Source organism: Zingiber officinale, chromosome 5A (assembly GCF_018446385.1).
Source record: "Zingiber officinale cultivar Zhangliang chromosome 5A, Zo_v1.1, whole genome shotgun sequence".
Classification (NCBI taxonomy): domain Eukaryota; kingdom Viridiplantae; phylum Streptophyta; class Magnoliopsida; order Zingiberales; family Zingiberaceae; genus Zingiber; species Zingiber officinale.
Window position 1 is genome coordinate 45,699 of NC_055994.1, and position 12,974 is coordinate 58,672.

Consider the following 12,974-nt stretch of genomic DNA (forward strand, 5'->3'; position numbering starts at 1 on the left):
TTCAATATTCATAAAAAATATAAATAACCAGACTAAAAATATATAACTTCATAAAAAAACATACAATCATATTAAAAAGTAATAAAAAATATAATTACATAATATATAATTAGATTTCCATTTCTTAAATGTTAAAACTATAGTCTTATATTTCGGAAATGCTAAAGCTATCATCTTTCTTCGCAAATGTATTCATAATACAAGTACATTTGCATTTTTTTTTTTTTTTGACATTTACATAATGCGAAACACACACAAAATCTTGTCATCAAAGGCAATCACATTGTTCTCCACATGTTAAATAATTTGTATATTTCAAGAATTTTGTCACAACCTCTTGCTAAATTGAACATCAAACTTGTTCAATTCATTTAAGTGATAGAACGAAATGGAACCCCTTAAATAACACAACAAAGTAAACATATAATCAGTGCATTGTATACTTTCTAGCCTCATAAAAAACTTGAGGCATTCTCTTCTCTTCTGCTGTAATACGGAGGACGACTCAGTTTAAGGACCCCGGGTCACGGAAAAGCAGAAGCAGCTGGCCGACCTGCCGCCAGGGACCATGCCGCCTCCCCTGCTAGTATCGATCGCCTCCAAGAGCTTCACGACCTCACACATCTCCGGCCTCTTGTTCGGGTTTTCGTCCCAGCATCTCTTCATTATGCTCGCCAAAGAACCAGGACAGCACCTGGGAATCTCCGGCCGCAAGTTCTGCATGTCAATTCAAGACAAGGTTTCAGTTTGCATTCTCGTCAATCCGTCTCAGAGTCAATACAGAAGAAATAAATCATGGACGATTACTAGCCTTTGTAATAGTGACTAACACACAAGAGAGATATTTATCTCGACTTTACCGAGATTCGAACCCTAGATGTCATGATGATAACACTTTATGCGCTAGCCACTAGATCGTTGAACGAACCTACCTGTCGAACGACCGCGTAGGACACTTCCGCGAAGCTCAGATCGGCGTACGGCATGGCGCAGCAGTAGATTTCCCAGAGGCATATGCCGAAGCTGTACACGTCGCATCTTCTGTTGTAGGGCTTCCCGTCGAGGACCTCCGGCGCCATGTACCCCAGCGTCCCCGTTTCCCCGGTCATGTCCCTGGGATTCTGAGCCTCGACGCGCGCGACGCCGAAATCGGCGATTTTCAGAGTGCGATTGACGTCCAGCAGCATGTTCTCAGTCTTGACGTCGCGATGCACGATCTTCTTCGAGTGCAGATAGCTCAGCCTGCAAGCACACGCATCTGTTAGAACAGAGAGACAACAAAGACAGCGCGGTGGAATCGAGACTAGTCACCCTCTAGCGAGGTCTAACGCGATCTGCACCACGATCTTCAAAGGCAGCTTCTTCCTCCTGTTCTTGATCAAGTACTGCTTCAGAGTGCCCCCGGCGACATACTCGACCACGACGCAGCAAGCCCGGCCGGGAAGACCAGTACAGCCGACGTTTCCGGCCGTGGCATCCCTCCGAGGGATCTTGAGGTTTGAAGTCCCCATTGAAGCTCCGATAAACTGCAACCAATCCAAATCGTTTAGACATATCACAAAGAAGAACTACAGGAGCAGAGTCAGTTCTTGCCTTGGTGACGTTTGGGTCGTCGAGTTTGTGCCAAACAGCGACTTCTTGCCTAAATGCTGCTCGAAGAGAAGAGGATTCAGCGTCAAAGGAAGTCCCTTCTTGTCCCCAATCAAGCAGCTTCACTATAGAACACAAATTCAATCCGATTAAAGAAATTGAGTGAATGAAAAAGGATATATCACTCGAAAGTTTTCTTGTGAAAATTGCACCTGCGACATCTCGGCCGCCGTAGATTCCCCGGTAAACAGTGCCATAGGTTCCATGGGCGATGACATACCTCATCTCCAATGTCGACGGATCGATCTCCCATTCTTCCCTGGGCTTCCCGGAAGGGCTCCTGTCCTTTAACCATATCTTTGAGAGGGTCTTCTCTAGCTGTATGTCTAAGCTTCTCAGATCGATTTTATCAGCTCTTATGAACAAATCTTTGCTGCTCTCGGAGAAGTTCTCGATCTCGTTCAAATGCGGTCTATCCTTCACTTCTCCCTTTGCATCCATGGCGAGAAAAGACTCTCCAAAATGAGATGTTCTGCAAAATAGAAGCTGATAAAGTTCTAAGGCAAAAATCAGTAGAAACCATGAACACTCATCGAAGCCGATTACCAAAAATAATGGTGGAAAGTAGTGCCAGTCTATAATTCTTGTTCTAGATTGTGCTGAATGTGGAAAACCAACTCAAACACCAGCTCCAGGCAAAGCTAAGATTTTTTCAGAGACAAGGATTAGTGAAGAACTCAATGCTTCATCTTTCTGAAACATAAAACTCGAGGAGAAAAGTAAAGGTGAAGCATTACCCTGGAAGACAGAATGCCAAATTGGTTTCCCACAATCAACATGCCATTAGTGACGATCTTAAGCTTGCCTCGGAGGACCAAATAAGGAAGAGAGGGGAGAGTGGGTGCAATCGAAAGGAAAGGAGGAGAGAAAAGAGAGGGAGATCAATGGCGCAAGTCCACACCCTTAAAATACAGAAAAATGAGTGAACAATACTGAATAAGCTAAATAAAAGAATTTCAGAAATTGGCATTACAACACTAACTTCTGATGTATATATATTCTTTGTAATTTTGTTATATTTATTCATATTAATTGTATTAAATTCATATTTTTTTTTTTTCAAATTCTACTCACATAAATGTAATAAAACAATCAATTGCACCATGATTGATTTATACATAGTGCATTGTGTCTCAACACATGAAACATGTATATTAAATGATAAAGTTTTATTAGTTTCTACTCACATGAAACACCATTAGAAAGTTGGAATAGAAAGAATTTAGTCCAACCCGATATAGCCCACATGGTCAAGCAACCTTTTGCACTCGAGTCATGTTGAATTGACCATGTGCTGCTCAAGCTCAATCTATTTGACACTGCTAGATTTAGATTTCATTTGTTAGGTTCCATCCGAGATGAGTAGTTTACTATGGTCGGTGATATGATTTGAAAGCGGGAGATGGCGCGTCGCTGGCTAGGTGACTCCGATGTCGATGGTGAGGGGACAAAGACCTTAATGATGTGGATGAACCTGGAGCTAGGAGCTATGAATCTACACACCATAGACAAAGCCCATAAGAACGTTAGAGCAAGAACCAAGAAGAGGGTCCCTTACACAGACACTTCGACGCTCAAGTCAGAACAGTAGCCGAGCGAAAATGGAAAAGAAGATGAACAGTAGAACAGTAAATATGGATGCGTAGGCATGTGTAGGCGTACTTGGCCAACGGAGAGAACTCCTTTTTATATCACATCTTATAATCTTCGCAATAATGAGGCGGCAGAGAATGTCAGGTGTCAGAATATGTCAGGTAGTGGAGGATATACGACAACCTTCCTTAGGTAGAGGAAAGTTTCATTGTGTGTATATGTCAATAATAGAATATTCTCTGACAGTTTGTTGTGATTCTTTGACAATATTATCTATTAGAGAGAGTCCGATTGTCCTGGAGCCAACTGAATTTAAGCTGAGAATCATGCCCGTGTGCAGAGTGGGGAGCTGAGTCCTGTAGATTTGATCGGTTCTGTGGTCGGCCGGGATTATGCTGGGAGCCTTATTAATGAGGAATGAGGAGTTGTGTCTCATAGGTCCGGTCAGTTTTGTGGCCAGTTTGGTTTATACTGGGAGCCCTCGATCTTCACGAGGAGTGAGGAGTTGAGTTCCATAGGTCTGACTGGATCTATGGTCGGTCGGATTTATGCTAGAAGCTCTGTCCACGAGAAGTAAAGAGTTGAGTCCTATGGGTCCGGCCGACTCTGTGGCTATCTAGGTTTATGTTGGAAGCTCTGCTTCTGAGAGATGGTTCGTTCGAATATATACACTCTAACTTTGACTATCATCTCATCTTAACTTTAACTATCACATTATCTTCGCTATCAGCCCTACATTACTTTTGAGGTCATTTATAACACGTCATATCAGTTGGTTTTGTATGAATTTAGGTCAGTAAAACAACCAATTGTTTCAAGTTCCAATCTTCATTAATTAATCCTTCCATGGCTAAAGCCAAGCAATACAATAACCATTTCAAATGGTACAAAATGATAGCTGTGTAGGGATGTACTGCCCTCTATTACTAGGGATAACATGCATGCAAGCAAAGAGAATCAAAGTGGACCGAGATTAGCATGTGAAGAGGGAAAGACATGAAACTGCAGAACCAACTTAAGTTATGTTTCATCTATACATCGAAGTATTTATTGAAGGTGATGGGTCAAATATGTTCATTATAGGTTAATTGTGTTCAGAAAGGTTGTCCATCACATGCCATGCTTTTCTGTCTCCATTCCTTCAGGGTTTATATATATATATATATATATATATGCATCTTGATCTTCGCCTCTGTTGATGTCTTGAAGTTTAGAGTGTCCAAGGGAAGGAGTGAAGCTGCCAGCATGATCTAGTTAGCTGAGCACCAAATTGAAGTAGATTTGGATTCTCTGAAATAAAAGAAAAAGGAGTATGCGTGAATCCAAATCAACTGCATGTCTTGTTCCTTCCCAGGCTAGATCATGTTTTGACAGCTTCATTTCTTCCGTGTTGGGCACAAACCAGGAGAATTAGAAGAAGGGCAGAAGTGTGAGTATCTTTCCCTCTCTCAATCTCTTTATTTATGTTTGAGAAATCCATATGTATTGATCACACTCTTTTCTGTACTCTCTTCTTTTCCCTTTATCTGACAATTACATGGTGTCCATAAACCCTAGATCATGAGATTCAAGCATTTCTCATTTGATACTATCTTGTCAAAGTTCATTGTAGCTCCAATACCATCCCCTCGGGACGGTGCGATGGTTAAGGTATGGGGTGTTGCCATATGAGGTATTGGGGTCGAAACTCGGCGTGACCGAGCATAACCTCCCCCATGTCTTGGCCATTTGCACTAATGGCTAGTAGCCACCCGTGATTTACCTCCTCCGTATTGGCCTAGGGACGAGTTGGCGGGGGCGCTGGGGGCGAGAGAATCGTCTTTTGCCACATTGTAGCTCCAATGCCACAATTGGAGCTATTTATTGCTCCTGGGGTATGGTTGAGTTGACTATTGCAGAATAGATATTACTATAATAGTTAAGGGGTCAAATCTTGGCAAAGTAGGAAAAAATGTCCTCCCATAGTGGTCAACTGTAGTTTCATGATTTATCTCATCACAGATGGTCGTCGGGCCGACTGTGTGAGACCGCTCGGGTGGCGGAGTTTACCTTTTTTACTACAATTGGAGCTAAAGTGGAGAAGAGGATGGGCGACACATGGCATGACCAACACCTCGTCAATATAGATTCTGATTAGCTCAAGTTTAGATAAGGTTGAGGTTAGGCCGGTTTAGCCCATGACAAGCTTGGATCGAGTTAGACTGAGTCTGCAGAGGCCATCTAACGTCGGAGCTTCACCTCACTCGATTCGGTTTGTGAGGAGCTCCAGCAAATCTAAGGAAATTGGATACATGCGGGATAAGGCAGTTATCGAACCAAAGAGGAATCAATCGCAAAAAGAGCATCAGTTATAAAGCCCCACGTATTAAAGAGCGTAAGAAAGAAAGAGATGCACGGGTTAAAGGATAATAAAGGTGTCGCGACTAATAATTACAATGCTAAACAAGAAAAGAGACACGACCATTGTAGAGGTGTGCCCATGCCTCGAAATTCGGATACTCTTCGGTCTCCTCTATATAAGGTAGTAGTATTAACCGAAAAGGAGAGGGTAGAATACATTCAACTTTGTCATTTTTCTTACTTCATTACTTGTTTTTTCCCATTTCGTCTTATCTTAAAATTGACTTAAGTGTCAGAGGAGTCATACCAAGGTGCACCATGACTCCCTTTTAATCTTCTATTAATCTATTCCAATAAACAAGATCATACTTGTTAAAAGTTAACTTGTCGAGACTCTACCTACTAGAAGTTGAGTCATCAGGATCCTACTTGCTAGAAGTCGATTTGTTAGAACCCTACTTGCCAAAAGCTAACTTGTTAGGATATTATCCACCAAAATCCGACTAGCCGGGATCCTACCTAGGGATGACAATTTCCCCTAAATTTGATGGGGAATCTGATATTCGACCCGAATAGAGGAAAATATGGAGAAAATTTTTAGACCCGATTAAATAATCAGATATTCGGGTATAAGTATTTTTAGGTTTGAGTATGGAAGTGGATGTGATAAAATCCTACCCATACCCTATATATATATAGCCTTGTTTTTTTTTTTTAAAGAAAAATAAACTTTAGCCTGCTTCTTGTTAGTGGATTTCGATTTTGATAATGTACCTATGTTTGGTCGGTTTGACCAAGGGTTGATCCAAACATAACTTGATATTTGGAAAGAGAAGTCTAGTCAAGACTAGATAACTAACAAGAGTAAGTTCTAACTGGAGGTTAGGCAGGTGAGAAGTTTACTGAGTGACTAGTCCTAACTGGAGATTAGGTAAAAGTAATTTTTAACCAGAGGTTAGTATATGAGAAGTCTACTGAGTGACTAGTCCCAACTAAAGATTAGTTAAGGGGAAGTCCTGGTGAGTGAATCCAGACAGTGAAAGTCCTATTAAGTGAAGCTAGACTCTAATGAGTGAAGCATGCGATGAAAGTCTTAGTGAGCAAAGCTAAGTAGTGAAAGTCCTAGTGAGTGAAGCTACACAATGAAAATTCCTAGTGAGTGAGGCTAGACAGTGGAAAATCCTAGGAGGAGGTAACCTTAGGTAATGAGAAGTCTTGGATGAGTGAACTCTAAGCATGTGTGATCAAATGGTTTTTGGTCGACCGCGCTCTGTCAACCGGACCTTGAATATCGCTAACACTGCTTTACTTTAATATTTTATATCTATTATGTGAACTTGGTGTTGCAAGAAAGTCTTAGTTGATAAAGTTGATCATACACTAAGCAGAATTAAAGAAAGTCCAAACATGTCTGAATGACCACATGTTTGGTAGGTAAGGTTAGACAAAGAACTGGAGGAGAGAGATCTAATGAGAGCGAGTCCCAATGAGATTGTAGGCGCTGAACCAACTTAGATCTATTTTAGAAATATAAGTTAAGATGGAGACTAGATCTTGGTTATGTCGGACATAATCTAATTAATAAATTTTATTATGTATGCTAACTCAGTTTTGTAGGTATTCTTTGTCATTTAAGATTAACATGTTTTGCAAGAGTTAGAGTAAAAATAAACCTCTGATGAACAGTGCTCGAGGTGCCAAAGTTGAATGAAGGGTGCCCTGGATAAACAGTACAGGAGGTGCCTAAGATAATTGGAGGCACCTCAGATGAGGCACTGAAAACGTCTTGGATGGATGGAGGTACCTCCACATAGATAAACTTCATGGATGAAGTTTCAACCATTGGAGGTGTCTTGGATTGATTAGAGGTGCCTTAGATGGGACTGGAGGCGCCGTCAGAGGATTGGAGGAACCCCCAGTGGATAAACAGCAACAAACTCGGATCAAATCAATTCGAATTGAGGCACACTGGGTCATTGGGAGCGCCTCCAATGCAGTATAAAAGAGTGGTTCAACCAGCTTTTTCAATATATCTTCTGTATAAGCATTCTAGTTCTTTTTGCTGTGTTGCATTACTATACCCCTCTACTACAATTCTACTATGTCCAATTGCTGTAGACACATGACACTGAGCTTCGTTCTTCGACTACATTTTCGTATGGATAAAATCAATGTTTTTAATTAAGTTAATTTTATATTATTCTTGCATAAGAAAGCGTAGCTTGTTATACTTTCTTCATTTGTAACCCAAGTTCGATTTTTAGCGGATTGCCCAATTGATATGGTCCAAGGGATCGTAAGCCTTGGAATAGAATTATGCTTCTATTACTTAATTCTTTTGTTGCATACTTAGTTTTCCATTAAATTTCTAAAATCGAAAAGTAAATTTTTAAAATGAGATTCACCCCCTCCCCCCCTTCTCTTGTTTGTTTCAATCCTACACTTCCCATCACAGAAAAAACTTAATTTGTTTCTTTACCTGATCATCAACATGTGTCTCATTTTTTTTTTTCTAAAAGAAATACTCACTCGATCGAAAGAACGTGAGGAGTATAAGAATTTAATATATATTCATAAATTCATTGAAATAATTTATTTATTATTATTTTTTTAAAAAAATAGTAAGTAGTAATAAGATGATGAATATAATATGGATATCCGATCCTCTAACGTGTATAAGATAAGGATAAAAATTAAACATCGGATAGATATATAATAGATAAATTTAATAAATAGAAATAAATACGAAAAATATAAAATTCAACTTAAATCTTATCCATTACCATACCTACCTACTCATCTCTAGGTACCAACAGTCACTAGACAGGACCTTACCTGTCAAAAGCTAACTCCCCAATATCCAACCCTGTAGAATTCGATTTGATATAAATTCGACTCGGCAAAAAACCAACCCAACGGAAGCTGATTTAGTAAGCCATCAAAATTTAACCCATTTTAAGTCCAACTCAGCAGGAGACGATAGAATTCAACTTAGAAGAATGCAACTTGGCCCAAGAATCAGATCAGTTGCCATCTTATTTTCTATTTAAATATTCTAACTCTGAAACAGTAAAATGAATTGATTTAATTTGTTATCAACAAATAGATGAGCATGAAATCCTCTTAGATGGATCTAATGATTAGCGCATGAGATATTGTCACAATGAAGTCTAAAGTTCGGATCTCGGTAAAATCAAAATAAATACCTCTATTATGTGTTAATCATTATTCCAAAAACTAATAGTCGTCCGTGATTTACCTCTTCTGTATTGACCTTAAGACAGATTGGTGGATACGCTAGGGGCGAACGTATTCACCTTTTTGCCACAATCTTTCTCAGCATGAAAGAAAAATATTTTTAGATTAGAACACAAAAACAAACAGCACTTGATGAAATCATCTGTAACAACACCATGTTTCCAGCTGCACACGAATACAACTAGAAAAGCTAAAGCAAACATTCTATTGATCAAAGCTAGTAACTTAATGTAGAGCAGTACTAAATTAGCTAACGACCTGAACTAAGGCTACACACAGATATCCTAAAACCATTAGCCGAAGATTGTTATTCATTCCTTGGTCGACTTGTTGATGAGGGACTTGTGGATGTGCGGAATGACACCGCCACCGGCGATGGTGCCCTTGATGAGGGTGTCAAGCTCCTCATCCCCGCGAATGGCCAGCTGAAGGTGGCGCGGAGTGATGCGCTTCACTTTGAGATCCTTGCTTGCGTTCCCTGCAAGCTCCAAGACTTCAGCAGTCAGGTACTCCAGAATTGCTGCCGAGTACACTGCTGCTGTAGCCCCGACACGTCCATTGGCAGCAATTCTGGTTTTGAGCTGACGATGAATTCGGCCAACAGGGAACTACAAAATAAAGGTGCCCACAAAGAAAACAGCATAAGAGAAGCATAATTGTGCATAATTTCATTTGGGAACACATCTACCATACATACTAGGTCAGCTTAGGAAAGCATTGCATCAAATTAAAGAGTGAAATTATCAAAAATGGTAATAAGCAAGATCAATCTGATCTGGTTTTGAATTAACGAATCAATTTTCTCAGCAAGATCAAGGATTCAATGGTAAACTCAACTAGCAGGTGAAAAGATGACAACTTGCATGAGCATCGAACTCTGAAACACAAATTGCAACTTTCATACATGAAACCCTAGCACAAAATGGCACTTTGTACAGATCTCGTTGCCTAGGAAAGGAATAATGGATCGTACCTGCAATCCAGCCCTGGAGGACCTGGAAACCGGCTTCTTCTTGTCCTTGTCCTTGTTCGCCGCCGTCGTCTTTGCTGCCAAAAGCCCCTTTCCTCCTTTGCCAGCCATCTATACTCCCTCTTCTTCAATGAAATCGAAAATTTTAAAGCTAGAAATGTTAAAACAGAACCCCGTACGGTGAGACAAAGAAGCGCATCCAACTTCCCAAACCCAGATGTAGATCCAAAACAAAAATTTGAAACTTGCAGAGGAAGAGAGAAGGAAGAAAGGAGTACCTGCGAGTCTTTCCTCTTTGGTTTCCCAAGATCGCTCGATAGCTCGAGGCTCGGAAGTGAGACCCAAGCGATCGGAAGAGAGAATAAAGCATAAGATCGGAGTTAATCTAAAGGAGAAAAGGCGGGAATCTAAACTGAAATTAGAAAAAAGGGCGGGAGTTTATACTTTTCGGCGGGCAAAAGAATTTCTCCATAGTTTATTATTTTCCCACAATAATAATAATAATAATAATTATTATTATTAGTATTACTATTTTTAGCTGGAGAACGGAAGCGGACACGCAAAAGCAACCTCCCGGGTACACGGCCTCACCTTGGGACTTTGGGGGGCCGGCCGCCTTTGCGCGCGCTCTTTCACCTTGCAACGTCGTCAAGGCGATCCCTCCGCCTCCCGTGACAGGAGCCAATGCTCCGTCGCCGTTGGTGACTGGCAACTGACGGCGATCGGTTCGTCCCCTTCTCCTTGCCGATGCTTCTCTCCTTTCTGTGATTTATCTCTGTATCCTCGTCTTTCTCGGAATTCTTTGTTACTTACATTGATTTTACTGCTATCTGAATTTGTGTTTCACTCATTTATCCTTGAAAAAAAAAAATCATGTTCCTTTCTGAAGTTTAAGATTGCCCTAATGGTAGATCTGCCTCTATTTTGAACTGTGTATACGATGTACATCTTCCTGATACCTTACGTACTAAATTGCTCAAATGCTTAATACTTACTGGTGCATTGAAATCTGAGAAACAAAAAAGGGAGAAAAGTTTGTGTTAATATGAATCGATAAGGATATGTTACAGTGGTATTAGGAGGCTAGAATCTATCAAAATTTAATTTTGGCTCATTAAAAATAAACTTAGCCCATTAAGTTGAATAAATAAATAATTGAATCCAAGGCATTATAAAAGAGGAAAGAAAGGCTGTGTCTTCTATCACACCATAAAACTGGAGAAGCCGAGAAAGATGGAATCTCTAAATGTCAGCATATGGCGCACTCTATCAAACAACATAACAGGGACATGTAGGACTTAAGGAGAGTAACTTGGGCTGATGACTCCAGAAATATCTAACAAAATATACTTGAACAATGGGTTTCTCGCATTCAATAGCAGTACATATCAAATATCAATTATCAAGTGTCCTAAGTTACTTCCATTGTTATTGATCCTATTCGGAAGCTAAAGAGATGGAGGGGCTGGCGATGTGGCTAGAATGCTAATAGAGGAGAGACTTCGAGCTAGGAGTTACAGATTAGGAACTGGGAGCTGTGGACCTACACATACCACGATAGAGCCAATGAGAATTTTAGAGTGAGAATCAAGGAGGGGTCCCTGAGTAAGCACTCCGATGCTTAAGTTAAAATAATAATCGAACAAAATGGAGAAGAAAATGAATAATAGAACATTAAAACAATGGTATTTGAATGTCTTTGGATGTGTTGACGTAAGTGAGCCCTCTAGTCAACGTAGAGGACCTCTTTTTATATTATCTCTCAAAACTTTTGCAATTAATGAAGTGATAAAGAATGTTTAATGTTAGAATGTGTCGGGGGATGCAACATATACAGTCATCCTCCGAAGAAGTTTACGTTACATGTATATGAATAATCTTTTATAACCTCTGCAATAATGCAGCTAAGAATGTCTGATGTCAAGTAGTGGAAGATGTATAGTTACTCTCATAAAAAGGTTCAATTATATGTATATGTCAGAATAAGGGAATATTTTCTGATAAGTTATTATGATTCCCTAATAGTGCGGTCTCCTAGAGATCCGATCGACTATAGGTCCAGGTGGATGTATGCTGAGAAACTTACATATGAGAAGTGAGAAGCTAAGTCCTGTCTGTTCGACCGGCTTTAGAGCTCGATTGGTTGTATGCTGAGAGATTTGCATAGGAGAGTGGGGAGCTGAACCTTGTATGGCTGGTAGGCTATAGAGTTGTCTGGATTTATACTGAGGCCTTTATATTGGAAGAGCGGAGAGCTAGGTCCCTTATGTTTGATCGACTTTGGGATTGACCAATTTTATTCTGCGTATCTTAGCACTAAGGAGTGGGGAGCCGAGCCTCAACGAGAGTGACTCGTTCAGCTGTACATATTTTGATTTTGATTGTCATCTTATTTTGATTTTAACTGACGCATCATCTTGACCAATAATTCCACATTACCTCTGGCCCGCTCACAAGATACTCATCAGAAAAGAATGGACTATATCATCATCTTTTTTTTTTCCCATGTAACTGATTGATATCCACCTTAACGAACGTAACTGATGATGGAACACCTCTCTGTATCCACAAAGCAGTTATTTTTAATAGCTATGCCTCTTCTATTTAATATGGTCATGGATCACACACACTCCTTGCTTCATTTCTATGATTATATTTCATGCCAGTTTATGTTGTGCTCCAAACATTGCAAAATAAGATGTTCTTGCTTGGCTTTTTCTCTCAGGGGCAAGTAGCAAGTATCAAGTTGGAAGGACCATAAAAGAAGGCAGGCATTGGACCAGCAATGCAATTGCAGTTGTCCTCCATGTCCTCTGCATCAGGCATCTCTTATTCATGGCTTCCAACTACTCCCACTCGCGCCATGACTATGAATCCTTGACAGAGCCAACCGCAGGTCTCATGTGCCTTTGCCTCCGTAAGACGATGAATTTCGACTGCACGTGCCCCATGAATGCTCCCAACTACTTGTAAATAACCTTTTAATTTGCAGCATGATTCAGAGTATTCTCAAAATCAAAAAGAAAAAAGAAAAAAAACTACCACAACTACTTTCTTTCTAACGAAATAGTCAAAACAGTTTTGATGGTTTAGAGAGTGGAAGGTGGCTGCGACGAGGTAGGCAGCATACTCCGCACGTGTTGGTAGGTGTATTTGAATTTCC

The 12,974-nt window shown here is 40.2% G+C and overlaps 3 protein-coding genes across 5 annotated transcripts; 1 reads left to right on the forward strand and 2 right to left on the reverse strand.

Annotated features, from left to right (window-relative positions):
* Positions 1-486: 486 nt before the first annotated feature.
* On the reverse strand, positions 487-2,091 carry LOC121982556 (serine/threonine-protein kinase STY13-like). Its single transcript, XM_042535705.1, has 5 exons — positions 1,803-2,091; positions 1,594-1,715; positions 1,312-1,526; positions 933-1,242; positions 487-717 (listed from the first exon to the last, which is right to left on the reverse strand). The coding sequence occupies exons 1-5, from the start codon at positions 2,089-2,091 to the stop codon at positions 511-513; spliced, it is 1,143 nt and encodes a 380-aa protein (XP_042391639.1). The 3' UTR covers positions 487-510.
* A 6,836-nt stretch (positions 2,092-8,927) lies between these two features.
* Positions 8,928-10,198, reverse strand: LOC121979183 (histone H2A variant 1-like). Of its 3 annotated transcripts, none has more exons than XM_042531111.1 (3): positions 10,090-10,198; positions 9,815-9,936; positions 8,928-9,449 (listed from the first exon to the last, which is right to left on the reverse strand). In XM_042531111.1, exons 2-3 carry the CDS (start codon positions 9,920-9,922, stop codon positions 9,153-9,155), a joined length of 405 nt encoding a protein of 134 aa, XP_042387045.1. In that variant the 5' UTR covers positions 9,923-9,936; positions 10,090-10,198; the 3' UTR covers positions 8,928-9,152. The 3 variants fall into 3 exon arrangements, with proteins under 3 accessions (XP_042387045.1, XP_042387047.1, XP_042387046.1); XM_042531113.1 differs by having other exon boundaries at positions 9,815-9,933; positions 10,090-10,165; XM_042531112.1 differs by having other exon boundaries at positions 9,815-9,962; positions 10,090-10,153.
* On the forward strand, positions 9,969-12,871 carry LOC121982606. Its single transcript, XM_042535745.1, has 3 exons — positions 9,969-9,986; positions 10,350-10,536; positions 12,537-12,871. Exons 1-3 carry the CDS (start codon positions 9,969-9,971, stop codon positions 12,782-12,784), a joined length of 453 nt encoding a protein of 150 aa, XP_042391679.1. The 3' UTR covers positions 12,785-12,871.
* The last annotated feature ends 103 nt before the right edge of the window (positions 12,872-12,974 follow it).